At 37.6% G+C, this 27,995-nt stretch overlaps 1 protein-coding gene across 1 annotated transcript in view; it reads left to right on the forward strand.

Annotated features, from left to right (window-relative positions):
* Positions 1 to 27,995, forward strand: part of PLCB4 (phospholipase C beta 4) — a 159,558-nt gene that overhangs the window by 45,758 nt on the left and 85,805 nt on the right. The window contains exons 9-15 of the mRNA XM_036751602.1: positions 875 to 983; positions 3,028 to 3,238; positions 4,605 to 4,698; positions 7,821 to 7,900; positions 8,575 to 8,659; positions 14,111 to 14,201; positions 23,216 to 23,311. Coding sequence (XP_036607497.1) covers positions 875 to 983; positions 3,028 to 3,238; positions 4,605 to 4,698; positions 7,821 to 7,900; positions 8,575 to 8,659; positions 14,111 to 14,201; positions 23,216 to 23,311 — 766 coding nt within the window. The remainder of the gene's footprint in view (positions 1 to 874; positions 984 to 3,027; positions 3,239 to 4,604; positions 4,699 to 7,820; positions 7,901 to 8,574; positions 8,660 to 14,110; positions 14,202 to 23,215; positions 23,312 to 27,995) is intronic.

The following is a 27,995-nucleotide window of genomic DNA, read 5'->3' on the forward strand; positions in this document are numbered from 1 at the left end:
ATCAGGTACACAGTGTGCAGCCCTCAAATCTACAATGAACAACAACAACAAAAAAAGAATTGTAACTACCAAAAATAAAAAGACTTCATAAATTGGACTTTTCATTGGTTCTCTTTGAAGTCAATTGTATTAGTCCTCCCTTTGGTATTAATATAGGATCAGAAGACTCTAGCCCTGAAATTGAGTGAGGTGACTTTTCTAAGTTCTTAATGAACTCCTAATATGGGCTTTGTGAGTGAACTTCAGAAGATGATTTCCTTTAGAATTAATTGATCTTAGTTTTCTTAAGTGGTGAAAATAATCCTGAACATCAATTTATAAATGTAAATCAACAAATTATATCCTTGTTCTTATTAGTTTTGCATTGATACTCCAATTATTAAATCACTTTTGCATACTTGCTCAATAAAATATTTTCCAATTCTGGTCAGGAAAAATTATATGATCAGACTTTCATGGAAAAATTATATGAAGGTACTCACATAAAGACTAGATGTTTATACTAAAATTTCTCTGATACCAGCATACTGATTGTTTGCAGTTATATTCTATTGATTTAGATCTACAATATGCATGAGCATCTATATAGCCCTTGGTTCTATAAAAATGAGAGTATAGAATAGCTAGTTTCTCTGGCTTTGCTCTTTTCTATGAGAAAGTACCCTAGAAGAATTCTTTCTTTAGGAGGAAAAGAAGGAAGGAAGGAAGGAAGAAAGGAAGGAAGGAAGATCTATTTTTGATACTTTTAAGTTACAATTGTGATACTCAGCATTTCATGTATTAGGAATTTTCTGTTTTGATTATATGAAACATTCTAAGAATTTTGCAAATGACAAATACTATCATGCTAAACAGAGTTATTTTCTAATCTTAGCATCAACGAGACCCTCGACTGAATGAAATTTTATTCCCATTCTATGACACAAAAAGGGCAATGCAGATAATTGAGACTTATGAGCCTGATGATGAGTTGAAAACAAAAGGTAAAGAAGAAGACATATTGTTTTGTTTTGCTTTCTCTTAAAAAAAAAGCAGGAAGGTGTGCATTTATTTTAAGTAAAGCAAATTTGAAGAAGCCCAAAAACTTTCTAGTGCCAAGATCAGGTAACTTACTTTGATTTTGAGTTTTAAATATATCACCTTTCATACTATATACACCATGCTAGCCAGAGTATCATTTTAAATTCAGCGTGTCATAAAATACCATTTGGAACATTTTTTTCATTGTGTTTTCTCATTATTTAGCTTTAAAATATAACATGCTTGAAGATACAGAAAATTTAAATGCAGAATTTTCCACTTCAAAGCTTTGAAAGGAATTATTTATTATAAAAACTCACTGAAAATAAAGATAGCATCTATACTATAGAAATTGTCCATATCACTACCAAATAAATTTATGCTATGACTTATTCCTCATATTTGGTATTTGTAAAAGCAGATGATAATGATTGATACAAATCCCTCAATTATTGAGGGATTAAATTAGCTAATTAGCAAATCATCAAGGTCCATAACATTTGATTAGTTAACAGTCATTAATGAAGCACCTACTATGCTCTAAGCAGACACTGGGGATACAAGTACGAAGTAGGAAACCATCCCTACTACCACCAAGCTTTGGGTTGCCTGCTCTAAGGGGTATTTTTTGGCCTATAAGCATCTCCATTAGAGAGATGTCAGGGAAAGAAAATTGAGGAAAACTCAGGTTAACTCAATTTTATTTCTTGTTGCCACTACTAGGGATAAAAAAGATTAGCAACAGAGAAGAACAAAACTATTTTAACAAATGAGATTCTTTATGTCCTTAACATTACTTACAAAAAAAAATCTAATTCTGCTGTTCTGCACCCAGAAGTTGTGTTATTTTGAAGGCATTTCTCTTTTTTTGAAAACATAAGCAACAAAATTAGTAAAGTAACTTCTTACCTGTTGGAATATGAGCTCCATGAAGACATATTCTGTTTATCTGCCTTTGTTTATGTCACCAGGGCTTAGCATAGTCCCTGGCACATAGCAAAAACTATATTCTAGTATTACAAGTTCTAGTTATTTTTGCATTATGGACAATGATTTTTGATCCAATCAGCCAGTCAACAAGCATTTATTCAGTGTATAGTGTGCTTATTAAGTGTCAAGACACAGAATGCATATTTTAATATGTTATAGAGACAAACTATGTAGTAGATATGTGTCTGTCCTTGGAACTCAGGAAAATCTGGCTTCAAGTCACATACTAATGTGATGTGACCTTGGGTATGTCAGTTTACCCACACTGCCTCAGTCAGCTGTCTAAGAATTTAAGGTATAAACCCTTTGTCTCTCAGTAGAAGTTTCCAGGAGTTCTCCCATACCAATGAAATCACAGGCATATATAAAAACAAATGAATTCATGAATGAATAAATATTTTAAATTAGAGATAGTATCATTAGAAAAAGCCATTGAGAGTATGGATACCTGCAGAATGAATTTTAATACCCATATTTCCCTTAGCTACCTAATACTTCAGGATGCCTGCATATTGCAGTTGATTTCTCATTGTAGTTAATTAAAATTGAGAACTCATTCTTTCAACAGACATTTTTAAAGCCTCTTTGCCCTCCCCCCTCCACATTATACCCTGAAAGAGCTTATATTCTAATGGGATAAAACAACTTATCCCCAGGTAGGAAGTACACAATATGTAGAAAGTGCATACACAGTAATTTTGGGAAAGCAAGAGAAGTGCAATGTCGCCTGGAAGGATCAGCATTTGGACTGGGTTTCTACCTCTTTGCATGAGAAACTGTGAAGTTTGCATACTTTTAATATACCTCCCTGTCATCTCCTCCTCCAAAGCTGCCTTTATAGGATAAAGACACTTCAGAAAAAGAAGATTTAACTTACACCCTCACTGTTTCAAGCTTCCTTTAGTTTCTTTGACTGAAACAGTCTGTGGGGCTACTTCTTATATAACTTTGCCTCCATCCTCCATAAATGTTTAAGGCTATATAAGCCTTTTCTTTTCTTTTCTTTTCTTTTTTTAGGTCTCATATCCAGTGATGGGTTTTGCAGATACCTGATGTCAGATGAAAATGCTCCAGTCTTCCTTGACCGCCTGGAACTTTACCAAGAAATGGATCATCCTTTGGCCCACTACTTTATCAGTTCTTCCCATAACACATATCTTACAGGACGTCAATTTGGTGGGAAATCTTCCGTGGAAATGTACAGACAAATCCTCTTAGCTGGATGCAGGTTGGCAAACTAAGATAATTGCTTTTTATCTCAGTGTTATAAGCTTATATTTAACCCATCATAGTCTCTTGAAAAGGCATATACAGTTATCGCTTCCACATGGAGACTTTCTCCATCAGGTTTCAATATATTATGGATCAGCATAAGAAATTAAATGGGAAATTTTTGAGAGTTTTGCAGAAGCTGCAGATGATACACAAAGGCCAGCAGATGATACAGAAAAAGTATTTTTACTTAACATTGACCTACATATAGCCTATGACCAAATACTTAACCCAAATTTTACAATAAGGTACTGTAAACACCCCATGAAAGAAAAAGAAGAAATTCAGACTTCTTCTTTGGTACAAATGGGGTGCTAGAAAATTGTAGATGGATTTTCCAGATTGAGGGGGCACTGCGGTTATAACCCCGTTGATGTGGAAGGGATAACTATAATAATCAGAATGGTGAAGAAAATTATTTCATTCATTTTTGACAAATTGATTATAATTTACCTTTAAGAAATTAAAACCAGAGTGGCAAGAATAAAATAGTGTGCATGCCAAATGGTGTTTACAATCTAAATATAAAATATAAAAAGAAATCACGGGTAGGAAACATGCTTGAGAGATTCCTATTGCATATGTTTGGAGACAGTTGGGTGGCATAGTGGATGGAGTAGAGGACCTGCAGTCCAACAGTCCTGAGTTCAGATCACATTCTTAGGTACTTAATAGCAATGTGACCTTGGGCAAGGCACTTAACCTCTGTTTGCCTCAGTTTCCTCAATTGTCAAATGGTGGGGATAATAATAATGCTACCTCATGAATTTATTGTGAAGATCAAATGAAATAATATTTGCAAAGTTCTCTAAAGTAAGATGCCTGACATCGAGTAGGCTGTGACATATAGTGGACAAATATAAATGCTTATTCCTTTTCCCCCTTTTCCTTCCTATAAATTTAAATACAACTTTACCTTCCACTAGTGGATGACAGCATAGGTATTAGAATAATACTTACCTAACTAATTAAGTAATCAATTATTACTATTACTATTAGAATATCCAAAATTTATTCCCCCCCCAACACTCTGTAAGATTAAAAACTTTTCACTTATGCCTCTATTTACAGGTATTGTACAATGAAATTGCTCAGTATTTGTGGTGAAAATGCAAGGGTATATAATGTTTAATACATTGCAAGCATGCTGTAGAATCAAAGTAGTTACATTAGGAAAAGGTTTTCAATAGGGCACTTTGTTAAAATAATTTTAGTAATTCACTCTATTTCTGTTCCTATAAGAAAATAATTCACTTTTAAAGTTTTTGCATATACTCTTTTACTTAAAGGATTAAATATTTGTCATTTTGTTGTGTTCTTAGATGTGTTGAATTAGATTGCTGGGATGGGAAAGGAGAAGATCAAGAACCAATCATAACTCATGGAAAAGCAATGTGTACAGATATTCTTTTTAAGGTAAGATGGAAGATGGACCTATGTCTAACAGCAGGGGCTCATAAACTGGAGTCTGTAAACGTTTTTATTTTTTTCAGATTTGGTAACCATATTTCAGTATAATTGGTTTCCTTTGTAATCCTATGTAATTTTTTGTATATTTAAAAACATTATTCTGAGAAGGTATCCTTGACACACAAAAAGGTTAAGGATCCTTCTTTTTTACAGTATCATTCCCCCAACAAAAACTATAGTTGTCATTATTCCTTCCAAGCTAAGTGGGGAAGAGCAAGAGTTTGAAAATTTGCATGGTGAAATAGTCAACACAAATATTTGTATTGAGGTCTTTACTCTTTACATATTCATTCTCCTCCCTGTTTCGAGAAAATCAGGAACAATACTGTCCCCTCAGAAGTTCCTCTTCACTCTCCTTTTTTTTTTTTCTATTTTGAAGTAGTAACCATCTCTCAGCTAAATCCACTATGTCCTTAAAAGGACAGTCAAGAGTCAGATGGAATATTATTTTGAGATCTCTTGATATTAAAGAAAGCAAAGTACTGAAGACGTTTTTAACAATGACTAAGATGAAGAAAGCTGGGACTCAGATGCACAGTGGAACTACATATTCCTCCCAAAAGTGCCCAAGTCCAAAATTAGAAAATTAAAACAAAAAGAAATCCAAGATATAAATATCACTTTTCGATTACTTGTAGCCTACTTGTCATCTCATAAACACTCACGATGTAGCAATCATACCTTAAGTATGTAAGGCAATGTTCATTTATAGCAATAATGAATTGCTGAGGAAAAGATATATCAGTAATAAAATTTAGATTGAAGCTAACTTTTCACTGTTTGCTGAGAGAAAAAATAAAAAAATTAATGAAGACTGAAAGATGTTAGCAGATTAGAACCCACATGATTTCATAAATTCTACTCCATCTTTTTTAGTCACAGTCCTCACACTTAGTTATAAGTCAGAAATATCAAGGAGGAGAAACGTGTATCATATAAGTAAATATTGTAGATACAAATAAGGTTTAGGCTCACCAAATTCAGAGTCAATAATTCGGTAGATAAACATTTATTGAGTGCCTACAATATGCTAGGCAGTGTGCTAAGCACTCAGGATACCAAGAGAAGCAAAATACACTCCTGTTGTCAAGGAGCTCACAGTCTAATGGGGGAGATAAAATACAAACAACATGTACAATTAGGCTTTCTCCCTCTCTCCCTCTCTCCCTCTCTCCCTCTCTCCCTCTCTCCCCCTCTCCGTCTCTCTCTCTCTCCCTCCCTCTCTCCCTCTCTCCCTCTCTCCTCTCCTTCTCTCTCCCTCTCTCCCTCTTTCTCTCTCCCTCTCTCTCTCCCTCTCTCCTTCTCTCTCTCTCTCTCTCTCTCTCTCTCTCTCTCTCTCTCTCTCTCTCTCTCTCTCTCTCTCTCTCTCTGTATTGTTGTTCGATCACATCCAACTCTTCATGACCTTATGGATCATAACATGCCAGTACTATTCATGGGGTTTTCTTGTCAGAGATACTGGAGTGGTTTGCCATTTCCTTCTCCAATAGATTAAGGCAAACAGAGGTTAAGTGATTTGTCCCCGGTCACACAGCTACTAAATGTCTGAGACTGTATTTTAACTCGGGTATTTCTGACTTCAGGCCCAGTGCTCTATCCACTGAGCAACCTAGCTGCCTCATCCATATCTATTGCTATAGCTATATGCACATATATTCCATTATCCGTGCTGATTATTTTCAAATGATTTGAAATAATCAAGATATTAGGAAAGGGTTACTGTAGAAGGTGGAATTTTGGCTGGGACTTAAAGGAAGCCAGAAGACAGATATGAGGAGGGATAATATTCTGGGCAACATTTTAAACATTTTTGATGGCAGGAACATTTTTTTTCTCCTTTTCTAACTTAACACAGTATTTAGTTCAGTATCATACACTCTGCACTCAATAAATACCATTGTCTGTTGATTAATGAAAGTAGATTATAGTTACAAAGTCAATGCAAATTCTGAAAACAGCCTTTGTTACATCTGAGTATCCTGCCATTCTGTCCTCTGAAAACCCCTGCAGGTAGATGATCCATTCATTTCTTTCTGCTTCTGCCTCTTTCCTTTTGAAATGACTTTTCTATCTCATACTGTCATCCATAGCCACCCACCAGCGAAATTGACATAGATCAACACATGGCAAGAATGCCAAGGTTTTAGAGCTTTTGGGTAACTATCTCCAAATCTCTTAGAAAATTACTAATTTTTTCCTTGTCATATCTTAATATCTTTAAGGACTATTGGATAGATAGGAAGGACAGCAATAAAACTTATTGATTTCATACTATGTGGCCAGCAGCCCTTCTACAAGAAGACTTCCCCAAACCTTCTTAATTCCGATGCCTTCCCTTTGTTAATTATTTCCTATTTATCATTTACTTTATACATACTTGTTGGCATGTTGTCTTCCCCATAAGACTGTAAGCTCCTTAAGGGCAGAGACTGTCTTCTGCCTTTTTTTGTATTCCCAGAGCTTAGCACAGTGACTTGCACATAGTAGGCACTTGATAAATGTTTATAGATGAATTGATAATACATTGTCCCTGCTCATAAAGTATTTAAAATCTGGTTGGAGAGGTAAAACTAGCACATATAAAATAACTGAGACGAAAATTAAATTGTGTAGTTTTAACTATAATTATACTAGTAGTTCAGTTGAGAGAGAAAGTGTTCTATGGTGATGGCAAGGAATCCAAGCTGACACAAAGAAAAATGGAGTAACATTCTTGATTGAGGAATACAAAACTCAAAATTTATTCAACTGTAGTCATCTATTTATCACAGTGGAGTAATTCAGATTATTTATTCAACTGTAGTTGAACAACAGAGAATATTTTACAATGATTGACAAAGACTGCTTTGACACAGCATGTAATCATGGAGATATCTGACAGCTCAATAGGTAGTTTGATGAATGCATCCATTTATTCCAACCAGTTTTTTTTAATTGAACAATTACTAAGTTATATAACACTATGCCAGGCACTGAGAGGGCTACCCTTCCCCAATATGTAAGACCTGATCTGTAGGTACCTGAAGAGTTCTGGTCCTCAGCACATTAACTCTCTTTGCCTTTTAAAGGATGTGATTCAAGCCATCAAGGAAACAGCCTTTGTTACATCAGAGTATCCTGTCATTCTGTCCTTTGAAAATCACTGCAGGTAGAGTGATCCTTCATTTCTTTATACTCCTGCCTTTGTAATGAATGACAAACTGGATGCTTTTTTTGTCCTAAACAGTAAAAATGCTCTGCTTTAATATAGCTCTCTGTACGCTGTATTATGCCTAAAAAAAGTTCCCAAGTCATTTTAGGATAGTTCAAACATTTACTCCAAAACGGTTAAACGTGGGATATATTCCTACAGTTACTTAGTGTGGAGGTGGCAGCATCAATTCAACGTACATTTATTAAGCCACTCCCTATGGGCAGAGCCCACAAAGTCGCGATGTAAAGATAGACAGACGCAGACCATTTTCAGGAAGCTTATAATCAAATTGGGGGCAAGGGGAGGGGAAGTAGAAGCCCGTACACAAATAGCTATGCAGTAAGAGAGAGTGAGATAAGTGCAAAGCAGAGGTCCAGACAAAGTGCTGTGAAAAGCCGGAGGACATTGTTCATTAACCTTGTCAATTTGTGCAAGCAGCCCTTACTCTGCTCTTTGAATATATCAATAAAAATTTCATGACATTTTTAAAAAGTACTTTTAATGTGAACATCAAGGGAACAGTTATGCATTATGCAGAAAGGATTATTTGAATTCTTTGGGGATGAATTTTTTTGATTTCTATAATTGTTAATGTGTTTAAATTTGACAATTACAATTATCTCCCCTAGCAAATATCAACAGTACAAGATGTCCAAGTATTGTGAAGATCTATTTGGGGATCTCCTGTTGAAACAAGCACTTGAATCACATCCAGTATGTATTTTTAGCAGACTGTTCTCCTAGCTTAAATGGATTTGTTTTGAAGTGCATTTCTAAAGAGTCAAGTAGGATCTTCAGACCAATAGAGAAGATTTCCATATTTATGTATTTTAATGTTTTAGGGGCAGATGCCTCTTTAATCATGATATAATGGGGTCAAGATATACAGATATAAAGTAAATCTTGAGGTCAATTTAATTTTGTAGTTCCCTAAGACCTTATAGTTTTTAGGCCTTCTGTTTGAAAATGTAATAAAGCACCTTCCAAAAGGGTACACAGTTTGGTTTCATAAAATTAAGCCTGGCTAATAGACCTTGATTCTAAACTACCCAGCTCTCTGATTTTACATCAGTCACTCACATCCTTGTTTCAACAGTCTAGCTAGCAGCTGTTGTGGGGGTGAAAGATCAACACAAGCCCAACAACAAGAACGCTACCAGCACACTGAAAAAGCACAGGTTCTTTTGATCTGCTTAACTAAGGAAAGCAACATTAAGGGGTTGACAAGTTTACTTTAATTCAGCATACAAATATCATTCACTTAGTTCAGGGGAAAAAACCAGCACCCTGAACTTCAGAGCAAAATACAAACAAAATACAAACATCGACAGACATTGTCTGATTCAAATCCCAATACATAGTTACCAGAGTTTAACAAAGTCTCAGCATCCGCGTTACAAGCTGGAGGGCTCTTAGCTACAGCTGCCTGAGTCTCTGCATCAGCATCACTGCAAGTGAGAGCCCTGCGCAAATGGCTCTGTTTTCTCCTCTTATAGTATTTTAGACGTCATCAACCGTCATCTGAATGACCAGAACTTAGGCTCCTATGATTGGCTCTTGAGTTAGCACCTCCCCCTAGTACCCTGGGAGCTTCACGCCTACATAGGCTTAGCACCTAATAGGGGTTTGGGCAAACAAAAGCCAAACTCTTCAAGGGCACTTGGTCGAACTGAGTGCTAAGAGCCCATTTTGCTTACCAACGCAATCCTCTGAAGCTCAGTTTATTCATCAGTAAAATGAAGGTGAAATTAGCTACCCTATTAATTTTATCAAATGGTATAAAAATCAAATAACATAATTTATATAAAACATCATTGAAAAAGTTAAAACATTGTGTAAATGTAAACTATTATTTTTCTTTCCTTGACCACTAAAAAGTACTGTTAACAGACCACAAAAGAGCAATTTTGATTAACAGGGGAAAAACATACAGTTATACTGAAATTAGAAATGAACATTCAAGGAAGCAGTTTGTATCAATATCAGTATTTAGACCTAGGCTTTGAAATTAGCTTCAGAAATCAGTAGGCCTCAAGAAATTATCTTTAGCTCAGCAAAATTATTTGGCCAAATCTCAAGCTATCAGTTATACCCATAGCCACAACCTCACTTCCTTCTGCTTGTTCTCTATTATCAAAAGATTTAAGAAAGTGTGAATGAACCGGTATTAATTTTATTAGTCTTTTGTATACATATCACAAAATTAACTTTATCAATATAAGACACTGGATAATTTAGGCCAAAAGATCTATTTTAGGGCCTGAATTATTCAGCCTGATGTTTGACACTGATCAGATTATCCAGATCATTATAAATTTCCTGCTTTACTTGATGCTCTAGAGATCCTTGATACTGGGATGGACAGGTGATTTCATCAATTTGGCTACTTCTATCACCCATTCAAATAACAATCTATTCATGCCTTCTTACCATATTTATGTTTTTTTTGTTTTCCCACAAATTCTTCATAAAAAGATCTAACAGTCACTGAACACCTTCCTCTGGCTCTGTGTAAATACCAATACAGTACTCAGACTGTTGTTTTATTATCTCTCTCTCTTGATACTTAACTAACCCACCTTCTTTCTGGTGTACTTGCTCTTGGTGATGTCTTATTCCATTTATCTCACACATCTCATCATCATGTCACATGTCACAACCTTCTTACACTCACTGTTTGTCTTTCTATTGCCTTTGGGTCATGTGGCATTTTGAGTCTTCTTTTTTAAAATTTATTTAACATTTTTAGTTTTCAGCATTGATTTTCACAAGAGTGTGAATTACACATTTTCTCCCCATTTCTACCCTCCCACCTACTCCAAGATGGCATATATTCTGGCTGCCCTGTTCCCCAGTCAGCCCTCCCTTATGTCACCCCATTCCCCCCCCATCCCCTTTTCCCTTACTTTCTTGTAGGGCAAGATAAATTTCTATGCCCCACTGCCTGTATATCTTATTTCCTAGTGCATGCAAAAACTTGTTTTGTAGTGACAATGGTCAAAGCATTCATGATAGAAAAGGGTTTGGAGGCTCTATCAGGTCTCTGTCTGGTATTGATTTGGACCATAAGGAGCTTGAGAAAGGCAGTCCTGTCCCACTAATTATCACAAGGCTCTCAAGTTTATAACAAGGTAAAACTCTAGGAATTTTTCTCTCCCCTCTCCATGAACTAATGATTTCCATCTATTACAGGCACATCCTAAGACTTTAAAGTGAATTCATGCTCTTTGAAAATCTTCTGAGTAGCACATAATTTTCCAGGGACCTGTGAAATTAGTCTAGGACTAAACATTCACTATGTTAGTTACCAAAAGGGGTGGCTACCTAATTTTAAATTCTGAGCCATAGTCTAAGAAAAACTGTGATTGTGAAAGCTGATGCCATTTATGGGAGAAGAAAAATAAATGGCAACTCTCTCTACTGCCATCTAGTGGAAATAAATATGTATAACTATAGGAACTCAGAATCACAGATTGAGGCAGCATGGATCTCAAGATAATCGATTTTGAGCCATAAAGAAGCACAGCTCAATCCTTTCACCTCCCAGATAAGGAAACTGAGAAGCAGAGGTCAAGTAGCCTGCCCAGGAAGATACATTAGCCAAGCCAGGATTAGAACTAACATTCTTGAAGAGCAAATCTAATATGCATCATTGCATCTTCTGTCATCGTAATCTGTATCTGGCCACTGGACCCAAATGGCTCCAGAGGAGAAAGTGAGGCTGAGGACTTTGCACAGCCCTCCCCCACCTAAACGAAATTCATTTGCATGTCATGGCATCACCTCCTTGATGTCATGGTCCTCTTTGAGAACAAAGGACAAACAGCACCAGCAGCTATTTGTCTTAAATTGCATTCTAGCAAAGAGATTTCATTCAGTATATGTTCTGTTACTCAATGAGAATCAGGGGGCTAAAGACTAAGAGTAGTTTAGACTATCAAGCAGATTGAGGGTAGAGTAATAGTGAAGTAGAAAATGAATCTAAACCAACTTATACCTGAAAAATTTACTCTACTATGTATCTAGTAAGTGGTTATCCAGCTTTTCCTTGAAAACTTCCAGTGAGGAGGCTCCCATGGCTTCCCAAAGCAGCTTGTTCCACTTTGGGATTACATCGAGTCTAAATCTACCTGTTCAACCCTCACCTATTGTTAGGTATATCCTTTGGAGCCAGGCAGACTAAATAGATAGATGGGTGGACAGATAGACAGATAGATAGATGGAAAAATATATATTATATAATGTATAGATATATAATAGGTAGATATATAATATTTTATAATATGTAGTTATAGAATAATATCATACATAGATATTCACTCTTCCACATAACAACTATTAAATGTTTAAAAACAGATATCATCATCTCTCCCCATAACTCCCAAGTCTATAGGTTAAACATCCCTTGTTCCTTCAAACTCTTCTGGATATTCTCCAATTTATCAATGACTTTACTAAAATGTGGCATGCAGAACTGACAAAATATGATATGTCTTGACTAGGGCACAGGTAGAGAGGAATTGTCACCTTCTGAGCTAAACTCTCTTTTAATACATTCTTTATTTGTTCAGTCATGTTTGACTCTTCTTGAGCCCATTTGGAGATTTCTTGGCAAAGATACTGGAGAGGTTTTCCATTTCCTTCTCCAGCTCATTTTACAGATAAAGAAACTGAGGCACATGGTTAAGTGACTTGCCCAAGGTCACACAGCTATTATATGTCTAAAGTCATATTTGAACTCACAAGACTATCCACTGACTCATACTCTAGCCACTGCATCATCTAGCTGCTCTCATTCTGGGTTGGTTGGTTGGTTTGTTTGAGGCTATCTTATCATACAATTGACTAGTATTGTGCTTGAAATTCATTAAAACTCTAAATCTTTTTTTTTCCCCAGAAAATTCCAGCTCCACCCTCCTCATTTTACATGTGAATAGTTTAACTTAAGTGTGACTTTTTGTTTATCTGTGCCAGTGAGTTTATCAACATAGAGAGCTCCTGATAAAGAGCTTTCTCAAATCAATGCGGAGAGGCACCTTCTCTGAAAATTACAGAATTTAGAGTTACCTAGGATATTGGATGAAGGAATGAATGAATAAGCATTTACTAAATGCTTCCTGAGTGCTAAACAAGTGGCTCAGTGGATAAAGTACTGGGCCTGGAGTCAGGAAGACTAGTCTTCTGAGTTCAAATCTGGCCTCAGACACTTACTAGCAGTTTGGCCCCAGGCAAGTCACTTAATCTTGGTTGTCTCAGTTTCCTTATCTGTAAAATGAACTGGAGATAGAAATGACGAATCACTCCAGTATTTTAGCCAAGAAAACCCTTCATGCGGTCATGAAGAGTCCAACAGTGCTGGGGGAAAAAAAGGATTAAACAACAAAAAAAAAGTGCTATATATTGCAAAACAGTCCCTGGATCACATTCTAATGGAGAAAGACCTATAGGGTAGTGTTAGACCTGGAGGGGTGATTTGGTGGGAGAGAACACAGAGATGGTGAATGGAGTTATTGGGGAACTGGCTAACTGATACACCATGGGAGTCTCTTCACTAGAGCTCTTTCGGGAGAAGCTAAATGATGATTTACCAGGTAGGTAGTAGAGTGAATTCTTCAGCTATGAGTTTCCTGCTGAGTACTGTTTGCTTAGCTTCTCCAAGCAAGAAATGGAACCTGTTTAGGGGACTGGGATGAGGAGAACCTGGAAGAAGGGGAAGGGAGAGCTAGGACATGGCCAGAAAATGACTGGAATCCAGCACAGTTTGAGTCCTGCTATATAAACTGTAATCAATCTCAGTGCTGCAGGGTGGAAGCTGGGGGACCATGTGGAAGGCAGAAGGTGGAGTACAGCTGTGCATCCCAAAATGGCAAGGGTATAGCAAACTGAAAGGTTAATTGACTTGCCAAGCCACAATGGATTAGAAGTGGAACTCCTAAGGCCAGCTTTTTGTCCACAATTTATCTCTATTAAATTTCATGTTATTTAATTTGACCCAGTGCTGCAGTCTCTTGGTACCTCTTGGGATCCTGACTCTGTCATCCAGCCTATTAGCCTTGTTACCTTACTAATCCTCTTCTTTAGTCTGAATCTGGGGGTTCTATTAATATTTGCACGAAGTGCATGGTTATTGTTCAGTAATATATATCCCTTTCTTTGATATTTTAGCTTGAACCAGGAAGACCATTACCATCCCCTAATGACCTCAAAAGAAAAATACTGATCAAAAACAAACGACTGAAACCTGAGGTGGAAAAAAGTAAGTCAAGTACACCTCTATGCCAATTAAAACAAATATTCTTTATGTGTCTAGACAAGGTGAGTGTCCAGGATGGAATATACTTCCTTCTTTCTCAGCCTGACATTTCTCAAGTGCTCTTAATAAGTTTCTTCTTGCAATTTATCTGAACAGTATGCTCAATTTCGAAGGTTCTTGCTAAATTTAACATAATTTTTCCCTCATTTGCTTTGAAAGGAGTTTTCTGCATTTGAGTTCTTAGTATGTATTCCTTAAAAATATTCTTGAGGACTCCAGTATCCATATTTTTTCTCTGACCTGCCTGTCAGGTCAGTGGATAAATAACTCCAAATAGTATGATGCTGGCATTAATGCTTTGTGTCCCAGTGCATAGGTCACACATTTACTATCTCCAGAGTTGTTTACACCAGATTTTTTGGTCTGAGCCATTTTCATGAAAGCATATGATTAACCTGAAGGTGCTGCCCTTCATTGCTGCAGGATGATCTCACTTTTCAAACCTAGGAAGTAGGATTTGGGTCATTCTATGACTCAGAATCCACTGAAAAATCTTTATCCAAGTGTTTCTATAGCACTAGTCACTTCATTTGAACAGTTATTTATTATGCAAACCACCATCTCAGGAAATGCGTGTGATACAATTACATATAAACAATGAAACATATGTCTAGCACCTACTATGTGCCAAGTAATAAAATTTTGTCCCTGTCCTTCAAGAAGTTTATAACCTAAAAGGGATTTTTCTTTCAATTTCACAAAGAACCTTCAGTGCCACGATTTTCAGTAGACTAGGAGGAGGTCTGAAAATTTGGAGCAAGGGAGTATGTGATCAGAGCCTGGTTTTAGGAAGATGAATCTGGCAGTTGTGTGCAAAATGGATTGGAGAGATAAGAGAACAGAAGGAAACAGAGCCAAGATTTTTGCCTTAGTTAAGAGGAGAAATAATAATGATTTGAGCAACGATAGCAGCAGTAATTATGGAAAAGGGGGGAGTTTTTTTTTAGAGATTTTGGAGGTGAAATCAACAAAACTTAGGAAATAATTGGATGTAAAGGATAAGTGAAGTCAATTTATTTAGTGCCTACTATATGTCAGGCATTTTACTAAATTTAGTAGACACAAAGAAAGGCAAAATACAGTCTCTGTTCTCAAATAGCTTATAGTTTAATGGGGGAGACAAGCAAACAATTATGGATGAACATAGCATATACAGGATAAATTGGAGATAACCTCAGGGAGAAGGCACCAAGATTGAAAAGGACCAGAAAAGACTTCTTGCAGAAGTCAGGACTTGAGTTAGGGAAGTCATGAGGTAGAGAGAGAGAGAGAGAAGGAGAGAGAGAGAGAGACAGAGAGAGGGAGACAGAGAGAGAGTGAGTTTTGGAGGGGTGGAGGAAGTTATGAAGGTTCTGGTTGTGGGTTGCTTTGGTTCCCAAAGAGGACCATGACATCAGGGAGATGATTGCATGACTTGCAGTTGACTTTGATTTGAGTGAAAGAGAGCTTTGCAAGTCACCAGCCTCACTTTCTCCTCTAGAGTCATCTGAGTCCAGTGGGCAGATATTCATCTGGATGACTGGAGATGGCCCAGAATGCAACTGGGGACACTGGCCCTTTTAAGCTAAGGTCTTTTCAGGTTCTCACTTTGAATGAGGCAACCCCCATTCAGTGAAAAGACTTCATTAAGAAGTGAGTCAAGGGATGGCCCCTTTAATAAAAAAAAAATCAGACTGGGAGGGGAAGACCCTCTGGGTTGCTGGCCAAAAGAGAAACAGTTACTATTTACATTCACAATGAGCCAGGAAGGCCCAAAAAATAACCATTAAGTGGTGCTTGGGAAGGGACCTGTTGTGGAATGAACAGCTTGTGTATTCCAAGCTGCCTCAATGGGGACCCAGCCAGTTGGGTAACTCAGCACCACCTCTCCCTCTCTTTCTACTCTCCAAAGGGAGGTAAATTTTGATGGCTGGAACCCAACCAGTTAACGTGGGGTTTACTGGCTAGACTCCTGCCTTCCTGCCCCTCTCCACACCCCCCTTCTCACTTTATTTCTTTCTTTCAACTCATTTCACTCTGAAGCTCATAGATTAGACCAAGCTCTACTTAATTGCCAGAAAGGGCCAGGGTCTCCCATTGGATCCTGGGCCATCTCCAGTCATCCTGATGAATATCAGGCCACTAGACCCAGATGGCTCTGTAGGAGAAAGTGAGACTGGTGACCTTGCATAGCCCTTCTTCATTCAAATCAAAGTCATCATCTTCCTGATGTCATGGTCCTCTTCAAAAATGAAGGATGAACACAATTGTCCAATCCATGAGCTCTAGAGTAAACTGGCTTTAAGCCTTGGTGTTTGAGAAGGAAAACTAGCCAGTAAACCTCAAGTTAACTAGGCAGTTTTCGTCCATCAAAATTTGCCTTCCTTTGGGCAGAACACCTGCAGGTAAGGGGAGAGGACAGGAGAGGATGAACTGAGTTGCCCAACTGGAACTGGAATGGGTCCCCATTCAGGCAGCTCAGACTACTCATAGGTTGTGGTTTGTCCTTCGTTCTTGAAGAGGACCATGACATCAGGGAGATGATGACGTGACTTGGAACTAACTTTGATTTGAGTGAGAGAGGGCTGTGCAAGGTCACCAGCCTCACTGTCTCCTCTGGAGCCACCTGGGTCCAGTGGCTAGATATTCATCAGGATAACTGGAGATGGCCCAGGATATAAAGGGAGACCCTGGCCCTTTCAAGCTATGAAGGTAGAAAAAACAGGAATTGGCAGCTGATTGTATATGTATGGATGAGAAAAAGTGAGAAATCAAGTATGATACCTAGGTTGCAAGGTTGGATGCCTGGAAGGATGAGGATAAGTTAGGAAGAAGAGAGGGTTTGGGGAAAATGATAATGAATTGTTGTAAAATGTCTATTAAAATGTAAAATGTCTATTAGCCATCCAATTCAAGATGTCCAATAGGAAGTTGAAGATATAAAACTGAGATTAGAGACTGACAAATATAGCTGAGAATCTTCTGCATTGAGATAATAATTGAATCCACAGGAGCTGATAAGACATTCAGAGAAATAGCATAGAAGGAGAAGAGAAGTAACAGCAGAACAGAGTCTTGGGGAATATCCACAGTTAGCAGGCATGACTTGGAAGAAGATCCACCCAGAATAATAATATGAGGAGTGGTCAGACATAGAGGAGGAGAACCAGGATAAAGTTGTGTTATGAAAACCTTAAGAGAAGAGTATCAGAGAGAAGAGGTTGCTCCACAGGTCAAAGGTTGCAGAGAGATCAAGAAGCATAAAGATTGAGAAAAGGCCATTAGATTTGGCTATTTAAAGGACAATGGTAATTTTGGAAAGTAGTTTTAGGTTGAATGATGAGATCAGAAACCAGATTACAGAGATTTACAATAAGAATGAGAGAAAAGGAAGTGGAGGCATAGATTATAGAGGACCTTCTCAAGGAGTTTAACCACAAAAAAGAGGAATAATAGAGGGAGGTAATTAGTAGAGATGGACAAACCTCCATCTTCTTTTCTCGTTGAGACTGGGATAGTCATGGTTATGTTTGAAGGCAATAGGAAGCAGAGAGTAGACAGGGAGATTGAAGATAAATGAGAGACTAGGGATCATAGTGGGTGAAGTCTTCTGGATAAGATGGGATGGAATGAGTTTATTTGTGCATGTAGAAGGGTTTGCCTTGGCAAGGAAGAGGGGCATCTTATTATATCATTTGGGGGTAAAGGAGGAGGTAGTAGAAGAAAGCATCAAAGTGATATGAGGTGAGGAGGAGGGTCTAAGAGAGAGCTCCTCAGTGAGAGGCCTCAATTGTTTCACTGAAATATGAGTCAAAATGCTCAGCTGGGAGAATAAGGAATGGAGGAGCAATGTCAGGTTTAAGGAAGAATGAAAAGGTTTGAAAATCCTGTGCTGAATAGGCTAATGAATAAATTAGGTAGGAACTAAAAGATTGACCTGCCCCAGTGAAGACTCAGTTGAGACTGTAGTTTGTAGTACATCCATTCACCATGGTTTCATGAATTTCTCCAACTTTATTTAGCAATGTATGAGAAGCAAAGGCAGCAGATGAAGGCAGTTCTTCAAAATTGAAGCTTGTCTGGGCAGGGCAAGATCTCTGATAGGATAAGGGCACAAGAGACTTGAGATGAAAATTGAACTAGTTTGCCAACTTGTCAAGATGAAGAAAATCATGTAGAGCCAGGGCAAGAGTAATGGCTTCAGAAAGAACTTAAGGAGTAGAAGGATTGGTGAACACAGTGGATACGAAGAAGAGAGTTAGGGTTTTAAGGCAGCGGCAAACATATAATAGTGAAAAATCATGATCATGTGGGAGAATTTCTGAGTCCAAGAATATGGAAGTAGAACACATGTGTGATGGCAAGCACAGTTGTGGGTCATGGTCAAGGGTGTGACCATCTCTGTGTGTAGCTGAGGTTGAATGGAAGAGTAGGTCATGGGAAATAAATAAATTGGGAAACTTGAAAGTTAGGGTATTAGAAAGAGAGTCAGTATATAAGGTGAAGTCCCTTAGTGGCAGGAGATGGAAGAAAAAGATGGCAAACCAGACACTGAATTTATTGAGGAAAAAAAGAGCATGTTGCAGGGGTCCATAGATAACAGCTATCACAGTCTTGATTGAGCAATAAATATGCATTGAATGAACTATTTACTGGAAGTGGCAGGGGGGAATTAGAAGCATTCTGACTATACCACCACCACCAATGAGTTGGGTAAAAGTGAAACTGTAACCAGTTTTGGAAAGACTAGTCAGGGATGCTGTGTCTTCATTAGGGAGCCAGGTCTCAATAAGTAATAAGATGGAAGGAATGAGTAAGGAAAAGGCTTAAAAATGAAAATAAGTTTCTTAACTATAGATTGTGTCCTAGAAAGCTCAGTGAAAGGGACAAATGGATCTAGACTGGCATGATGTTGGTTTGAATAAGTGAATGGGCAGTGGTGTACAGGGAATGGTATTTGTACAGTGATAGTTGGAAGTTCAAAATCAATGGGATAGGAAAAGTATGATGGGATATGGGGTAGGAGTATGTTAAACTTTGAGGAATGAGTTCAGGAAGATTTTTATCCCAAGGAGACCAGGCAGCCATTGTAAAGGTAGAACCAGCTAAGGGGTCTATGGCTGGGCCTTCTTAGGATATATTGACTCTAGAAGGGGAGCACCAATCACTGATTAGGCTTTAGAGTGGAGTCATCCCTAAGAAACAAGGCCAGGAACTAATGTGGACATGAAACAGGTGGCAGGATTAGTAGTGAAGAGCAAATAGTAAGGAATGGCCAGCCTGATTGGGCCTTCTCACAATGTGCCTAGAACACTGAATGGTGAACTATTCACATAGCCTATCTGTGTCAGAGGTGGGCCTTTCACCCAGGCTTTCCTGACTTTGAGCATTGTGCTCTATTACATTACTTTGGCCCTCATATAGACCAATAATAATGATTATTCATAATGAGGCATATCTAATTTAACCATCTTTATTAATATCACCATTATAATTATATAGTTTAAGGCTTGGGAGTAGATGAGACCCTATTCCCCCTTCAGGGGAAAGAATGAAAATGGAGGAGAAGAAAGTCAGTAGAACATTGGAGAACACATACATTTAGGGAGGAGAATAAGTAAAGCCTGTGAAAATGATAGAGAGGTAGGAGAGAACAAATATAAGTATAATAGTACCTAAGGGAGGAGTCTAAACGGGGTCGGTCAACAGAGACAAACAAAGAAAATTCAAGAACACAAACACAAGGGGAAAATCTTAGATTTGACAGTTAGGGAAGAACAGTTATGGCTTTCATAGGAGAAGTTTCACTTGGATGCTAGAGATGGAAACAAAATGGAAAGAAACTGGGAATTAAATGCTTAGAGAAGGTATAGAAACAAAGAACGTCAAGTCCTCTTTTGGGAAGTTTGACAATCAAGAAAGAGATTAAATAGGACAGGATTTAAGTCAATGGTTAGGCTAAATTTCTTGTTTTAGAGTATCATCACCTCAGTGTGATAGTAGGCAGATGGGAAAGAATCATTAAAGGGAATTAAATCAAATGCAATAAAGAAAGAAAGAAAGATTGCAAAGAAGGAGAAGGAAGCGGGTAGAGGTCATAGGATAAGGTGAAGAGCAAGCCAGTTGCTAAATTGGTTTTAGTAAGGAACTGGACTCATTATGGAAAGTAGAAAAGTTCCAACAAAACCCAGCAGCAAGAAAAAGAAAGAGAAATCCCACTTAAAATACCTGCAGACGTTATAAAATACTTGGGAGTCTATTTGCCAAGACAAATCCAAGGGTTGTAAGAACACAAACAGAAAACGCTTTTCACACAAATAAAGACAGATCCAAAAAATTAGAGAAATATTAATTGCTCGTGGGTAGGTTGAGCCAATATAACAAAAATGACAATTCCACCTAAAATAATTTACTTATTCAGTGCCATTCCAATCAGATTGCCAAAGAATTATTTTATAAAGCTAGAAAAAATAGCAAAAATTGATCTGGAAGAACAAAAGGACAAGAATATAAAAGGAATCAATGGGGAAAAAGGGTTAAGGAAGGTGGCCTAGCAGTTCCAAATTTCAAACTATGTTACCAAGCGGTAATCATCAAAACAATCTGGTAGTGGCTAAGAAATAGAGTGGTGGATCAGTGGAATAGATTAGGTACACAATACACAGTAGTAAATGACCATAGTGTTTGATAAACGCAGAGATCCAAGCTTTGAAGTCAAGAACTCGACATTGGACAAAAATTGCTGGTAAAACCGGAAAGCAGTTTGGTAGAAACTAGGCATAGGCCAATATTTACACTGTATACTAAGATGAAGTCAAAATAGATAAATGATTTAGATGTAAAGGGTAATATCATAAGTAAATTAGGGGAGTGTGGATAAATGTGCCCGTCAGAGCTATGAATAAGGGAAGAGTTTATGACCAAACGAGAATTATGGGAAGTAAAATAGGTAATTTTGATAACATGAAATTAAAAAGCCTTTGGACAATTAAAACTAATACAGTCAAAATTAGAAGGAAAATAAGGAAACTAGGGAAAATACTTATGATAAATTTCCCTGATAATGACCTCATTTCTCAAATATATAGGTAACTGAGCCAAATTTATAAAATTAAGAGCTATTTCCCAGTTGATAAATGCTTAAAGAACAGTTTTCAGAAGAAGAAGTCAAAGCTACCAATAGTGACATGAAAAAAAAAAGCTCCAAATAATTACTGATTAGAGAAATACAAATTAAAACACTTCTGAGATACCACCTCACACCTATCAGATTGGCTAACATGACAGAAAAGGAAAATTACAAATGCTGGAGGGGACATGGAAAAATTGGAACACTAATTCATGACAAGTAGAGTTGTGAATCATAACAATTTTGGAGAACAATTGAGAACTATACCCAAAGGGCTATGAAACTATGCATACCCATTCTCCCAGAAATACCATAACCAGGTCTGTATCCCAAAGAGATTGTTTTTAAAAAAGAGAAAAGGACCTATTTGTACAAAAATACTTTATAGAAGCTCTTTTTGTGATGACAGAATTAGAAATTGAGGGGATGCCCATCAATCGGGGAACGACTGAACAAGTAAGTTTTAGTATATGATTGCAATGGAATATTATTGTGCTACAAGAAATGACTAGCAGCATGGTTTCAGAAAAACTTGGAAAGACATATATGAACTGATGCAAAGTGAAGTGAGTAGAACCAGATCATTGCACACAGTAATAGCAATATTGTAACAATGATCAACTGTGAAGACTTAGCTACTCTGATCATGACAATTACCCAAGACAATTCCAAAGGACCCATGATGAAAGATGCTATGCAACTCCAGAGAGAGAACTGATGAACTTTGTAGAGTGAAGCATACTCTTTTTCACTTTATTTATTTTTATCGTTTTATTTTATTTGCGTTTTTTTACAACTTGGCTAATATGGAAATATGTTTTCTGTGACTTCACACATATAATTGATATCAGATTGTGTGCCTTCTCAAAGAACAAGGATAGGCAGGTGGGAGGGAGAGAATTTGGAACTCAAAATTTTAAAAAATAATTGTTAAAAAATTTACATGTAATTGAAAAATAATGAATTAAATGAAAAGAATTTTTAAAAAGAAAGCAGAAAAGTGTGGTAGAGATTGGCACATGAGTTTGTTGAAGATGAGGAGATATAATCATTAGTAATTAATGATTACCGAGTCATTTAATTTCCATTTGCCTCGGTTTTCTCAACTGTAAAATGGGGATAATAACAGCACCTACCTTTCAGGTTTCTTGTGAGGATAAAGTTAAAGTGTTTACCAGAGGGCCTGGCACATAGTAATCGATGCTTATTCTCTTTGTACCCCCAAAAATATTTTCCAAAAAAGATGTTGAATGACCACAGAACAATTTTCTGAAGGTGTCAGTAGAAGAATAGGAGGGAGCTGATCCTTCCATCTGAACCTTTGACTTGTTGGGAGTAAAAGAGGTATCTCATGGAGAAGACTGTAAAGGTGGTATGTTCAAGGAGAAAAATCAGAGGATGTGAGAGAGCTTATTTCCAATAGGATTGGAAATCTGCAAGGAAAAGTAGAAGGGACTAGGGAAGGGCAGTCAGGGGTGGTTAATTCTGCAGAGGGGATGAGCTGAGCCAGATAGAAAACAGAAATTAGGAGAAGGTACCAGGCAAGAGACGTTGAGAGCTACATTATATGCACTTGGGACATGAATTTGAAAAGACAAAGAAAAATCCAGATGAAGAATGACAATGGGCACTCCCCCACCCCCCACCCCAGATATGTGAGAATGAGCATCCTAAGTAAAGGCTACATGTGCTAAAGAATATCCTCCTCTGCACTAGCTTCCCCAGAGACAAACATAGAGGTTCTCAGGTCATCTGACTGACTGCTCATTCTGATGTTTCCTTATAAGTTTTTTTTTATTACAAAATATGAACTCATGATATGTGATTTATCTTTTTAAAAAAAATACAGAACAGCTCGAAGCTTTAAAAAGTATGATGGAAGCTGGAGAATCAGCAGCCCCAGCAAATATCTTAGAAGATGACAACGAAGAAGAAATAGAAAGTGGTGAGTTTTTTAAATATTATCTTTATTTGAGTACTTTGAAAAGCAAGATAAGAGCATAGGAACTGACTTTTTAGCTTAATTAACCTTTAGGTATGTAAATAACCTTTTAATAGATTATGTTTCATTTAGACCTCTTGTACCAATCTGATCTCCTAATGTCTTTTGAAGCCAAAATGTGACATAGGAGTATGACTATTACTATCATATTCAGATTACGTCACAGCTGGTCCTTCCTTCTTCCCATTGTGGATTCAACTGTTGGGCATAAATTCACAGCCTGGGAATCCCTGAAGCATTTTCAGGAAAAGGCATGGGGTTAGCAAAACAACTCCATGCTCTTAGGTTTTTGCCCATGAACTTGAACATGAATTCCAGTTTTATTTATATCAACTCCGAATGAGCAGAATCAAACAATGAAAATGAGTCTAAATACAAGTATGGGGCAGCTAGGTGGCACAGTGAGTAGAGCACAGGTCCTGGAGTCAGGAGGACCTGAGTTCAACTCTGACCTCAGATGCTTGACTCATTTACTAGCTGTGTGACCTTGGGCAAGTCACTTAATCCCAATTGCCATGCTTTCCCCCCTCCAAAAAAAATACAATACAAGTAGTGAATCTGTATCTAGGGCAGCTGGGTTGCACAGTGGATAGAGCACTACACCTGGAGTCAAGAAGACCTCAGTCCAAACCTGTCTTCAGACGCTTAGTAGTTATGTGACCCTGGGCAAATCTCTTAACCCTGTTTGCCTCAGTTTCCTCATCTACAGAGCTAGAGAAGGAAATGGCAAATTACTCCAGTATTTTTGCTAAGAAAACCCCAAATAGGGTCACAAAGAGTTGGACATGACAAATATGACAGAACAACAACCTGTGTTCATGTATAGAAAGCAAACTGGAGAAATGTGGCAATTATTTGAATAAATAAGCCTCCCGAAGTCCCCAAGTCATTTCAGTAAGGTAATGAAGCAAAAGCGGATTTTTATTGGACTTTAATATTAATAATAAGAATGACCTACACTTTCACAGTCCTTTATAATTTACAAAGCATTTACTTCACAATTTACCCTGAGATTAGTAGTATATAAAGACTATAATTTATTGCTTTGCCGTAATGCTTTGATCCTCTTTGGAAAGGGGAAGCGGCAAGAGGGTTGTTATTTCTAAACCTGGCACTCTAGCAAGGAGGAGTCAGTTTTTAAGAAGCAATAATGCAGACCTTGAGGAGAAGAGACAACGGCAACAGTAGTAATAGCTAACATTAGCTAGCTAACACTAGCTCATAATTAGTGCTATATACACTTTAAGATTTGCAAAGCACTTAATAAATACTATATCACTTTCAATTAACTCATTTGATCCTTACAACAACCCTGAGAGGCAGGTGCTACTTTTATCTCCATTTTATCTATGAGGAAAATGAGGCAGACAGGTTAGGTGACTCTCTTAGGGTCACACAGCTGGTAAAGATCGGAGATTGGATGTGAACAAACCTGACTTCCGGCCTGGTGTTCTAACCCACTGATCCACCCCACTGCCCAGAAGCCTAGAATATGTTGATAGATAAGATAAAATCTGGGCATAGTCTGACATGAAACACAGACTTTGGGTGAACCAATTTAAATGGATTCAGTAAAAAGATAGGTATACCTTGGACTAAAATTCTATGCAATCAGCCCAGAAAGAATGGAAAGTTTTCATAAATTAAATTCATAAAAAAGAAAGAGAAATCATTTCAGTAAGGAAAATGGTGACTTGTCTAAAATAATCCATGTGAAATACAAGAAACTCATTAAGTGAATAAATGAGGGAATGAATGTAAAAGTGTTTAATTAAGGGCTTACTATGTGCTATTCTTCTTCAGGAAAGGGGAGGGAAATAGACATCGATAAGTGCCTACTGTGTTACAGAAACAGTGCTGGCACTTTTACAGATATCTGTTCTTCACAACAGTTGTGGGAGGTAGATGCCCCTGTTATCTCCACTTTGGAGTTGAGGAAACTGAAGCAGACAGAGGTTAAATGACTTGCTTAGGGTCACACAGCTAGTAAGTTTCTAAGGTTGGATTTAAATTGAAATTTTCCTGACTCCAAGCCCAGTGCTCTGTCTTCCTGGACACCTAGACTGTCCCTGCCCTTAACAGCTTTACATTCTTTTTTTTTTTTTTTTTTTTCTATTTCTTTTTTTTTTTTTCACCTTCTCTTCATTCTTTATTTTTTTTTTAAATGCAATTTATTTATTTAACATATTTGGTTTTCAGCATTGATTTTCACAACAGTTTGAATTACAAATTTTCTCCCCATTTCTGCTCTCCCTCCCCACTCCAAGATGGCTTATATTCTGGTTGCCCTGTTCCCCAGTCAGCCCTCCCCTCTATCACCCCCCTCCCCTCTCATTCCCTTTTCCCTTCCTTTCTTGTAGGGCAAGATAAATTTCTACGCCCCATTGCCTGTGTATCTTATTTTTTAGTTGCATACAAAAAATTTTTGTTTTTGAACATCTGATTTTAAAACTTTGAGTTCCAAATTCCCTTCCCTCTTCCCTTCCCACCCACCCTCCCTAAGAAGTTGAGCAATTCAACCTAGGCCATACATGTATTATTATGTATAACCCTTCCACAATACTCATGTTGTGAAAGGCTAACTACATTTTGCTCCTTCCCAACCCATCCCGCTTTATTGAATTTTCTCCCTTGACCCTGTCCCCTTTCCAAAGTGTTTGTTTTGATTACCTCCACCCCCATCTGCCCTCCACTCCATCATCCCCCCGCCTTTTATTTTTTTTTTTATCTTCCTCCCTCTTCTTTCCTGTGGGGTAAGATACCCAACTGAGTATGTATGGTATTCCCCCTCAGGCCAAATCTGATGAGAGCAAGGTTCACTCATTCCCCCCTCACCTGCCCTCTCCCCTCCTCCCATAGAACTGCTTCCTCTTGCCACCTTTATGCGAGATAATCCACCCCATTCTATCTCTCCCTGTCTCCCTCTCTCAGTATGTTACTCTCTCATCCCTTAATTTCATTTTATTTCTTTTAGCTATCTTCCCTTCATCCTCAACTCACCCTGTGTCTGCTCTCTCTCTTTTACATATATATATGCACATACATACACATACATACATATACACATAGATACATACATACATACACATTCACTTATATATATACATAAACATATATATATATAAATATATATATATATATATATATATATATATATATATATATATATATATATGCATATTCCCTTCAACTACCCTAATACTGAGGTCTCATCTTTCCATGTAGGAATGTAAACAAAACAGTTCAACTTTAGTAAGTCCCTTGCAGTTTCCGTTTCTTGATTACCTTTTCATGCTTCTCTTGATTCTTGTGTTTGAAAGTCAAATTTTCTATTCAGTTCTGGTCTTTTCACTGAGAAAGCTTGAAAGTCCTCTATTTTATTGAAACTCCATATTTTGCCTTGGAACATGATACTCAGTTTTGCTGGATAGGTGATTCTAGGTTTTAATCCTAGCTCCATTGACCTCCGGAATATCGCATTCCAAGCCCTTCGATCTCTTAATGTAGAAGCTGCCAGATCTTGGGTTATTCTGATTGGGTTTCCACAATACTCAAATTGTTTCTTTCTGGCTGCTTGCAGTATTTTCTCCTTGATCTGGGAGCTCTGGAATTTGGCAACAATATTCCTAGGAGATTTCTTTTTGGGATCTATTTGAGGAGGCGATCGATGGATTCTTTCAATTTCTATTTTGCCCTGTGGCTCTAGAATATCAGGGCAGTTCTCCTTGATAATTTCCTGAAAGATGGTATCTAGGCTCTTTTTTTGATCATGGCTTTCAGGTAGTCCAATAATTTTTAAATTATCTCTCCTGGATCTATTTTCCAGGTCAGTGGTTTTTCCAAGGAGATATTTCACATTGTCTTCCATTTTTTCATTCCTCTGGTTCTGTTTTATAATATCCTGATTTCTCATCAAGTCACTAGCTTCCACTTGGTCCAATCTAATTTTTAAAGTAGTATTTTCTTCAGTGGTCTTTTGGACCTCCTTTTCCATTTGGCTAATTCTGCCTTTCAAGGCATTCTTCTCCTCATTGGCTTTTTGGAGCTCTTTTGCCATTTGAGTTAGTCTATTTTTTAAGGTGTTGTTTTCTTCAGTGTATTTTTCAGTATTTTTTTGGGTCTCCTTTAGCAAGTCATTGACTTGTTTTTCATGGTTTTCTCGCATCCTTCTTATTTCTCTTCCCAATTTTTCCTCTACTTCTCTAACTTGCTTTTCCAAATCCTTTTTGAGTTCTTCTATGGCCTGGGGCCAGTTCATGTTTTTCTTGGAGGCTTTGGTTGTAGGCTCTATGACTTTGTTGTCTTCTTTAGGCTGTATGTTTTGGTCTTCTTTGTCACCAAAGAAAGAATCCAAAGTCTGAGACTGAATCTGGGTGCGTTTTCGCTGCCTGGCCATATTCCCAACCAACTAACTTGACTCTTGATTTTTTCAGTGGGGTATGACTGCTTGTAGATTACAGAGTTCTATGTTCTACGTTTGGGGGGGAGGTGCCAGCTCTGTCAGAGCCACACTCCTCCTTCCCCAAGGACCCCCAGTCCAGACTGGGCTCAGATCTTTGGCAGGCTGTGCACCCCTGCTGTGATCCGCCACTTAATTCCTCCCACCAGGTGGGCCTGGAGCCGGAAG

Source organism: Trichosurus vulpecula, chromosome 3 (genome assembly GCF_011100635.1).
Source record: "Trichosurus vulpecula isolate mTriVul1 chromosome 3, mTriVul1.pri, whole genome shotgun sequence".
Lineage (NCBI taxonomy): Eukaryota > Metazoa > Chordata > Mammalia > Diprotodontia > Phalangeridae > Trichosurus > Trichosurus vulpecula.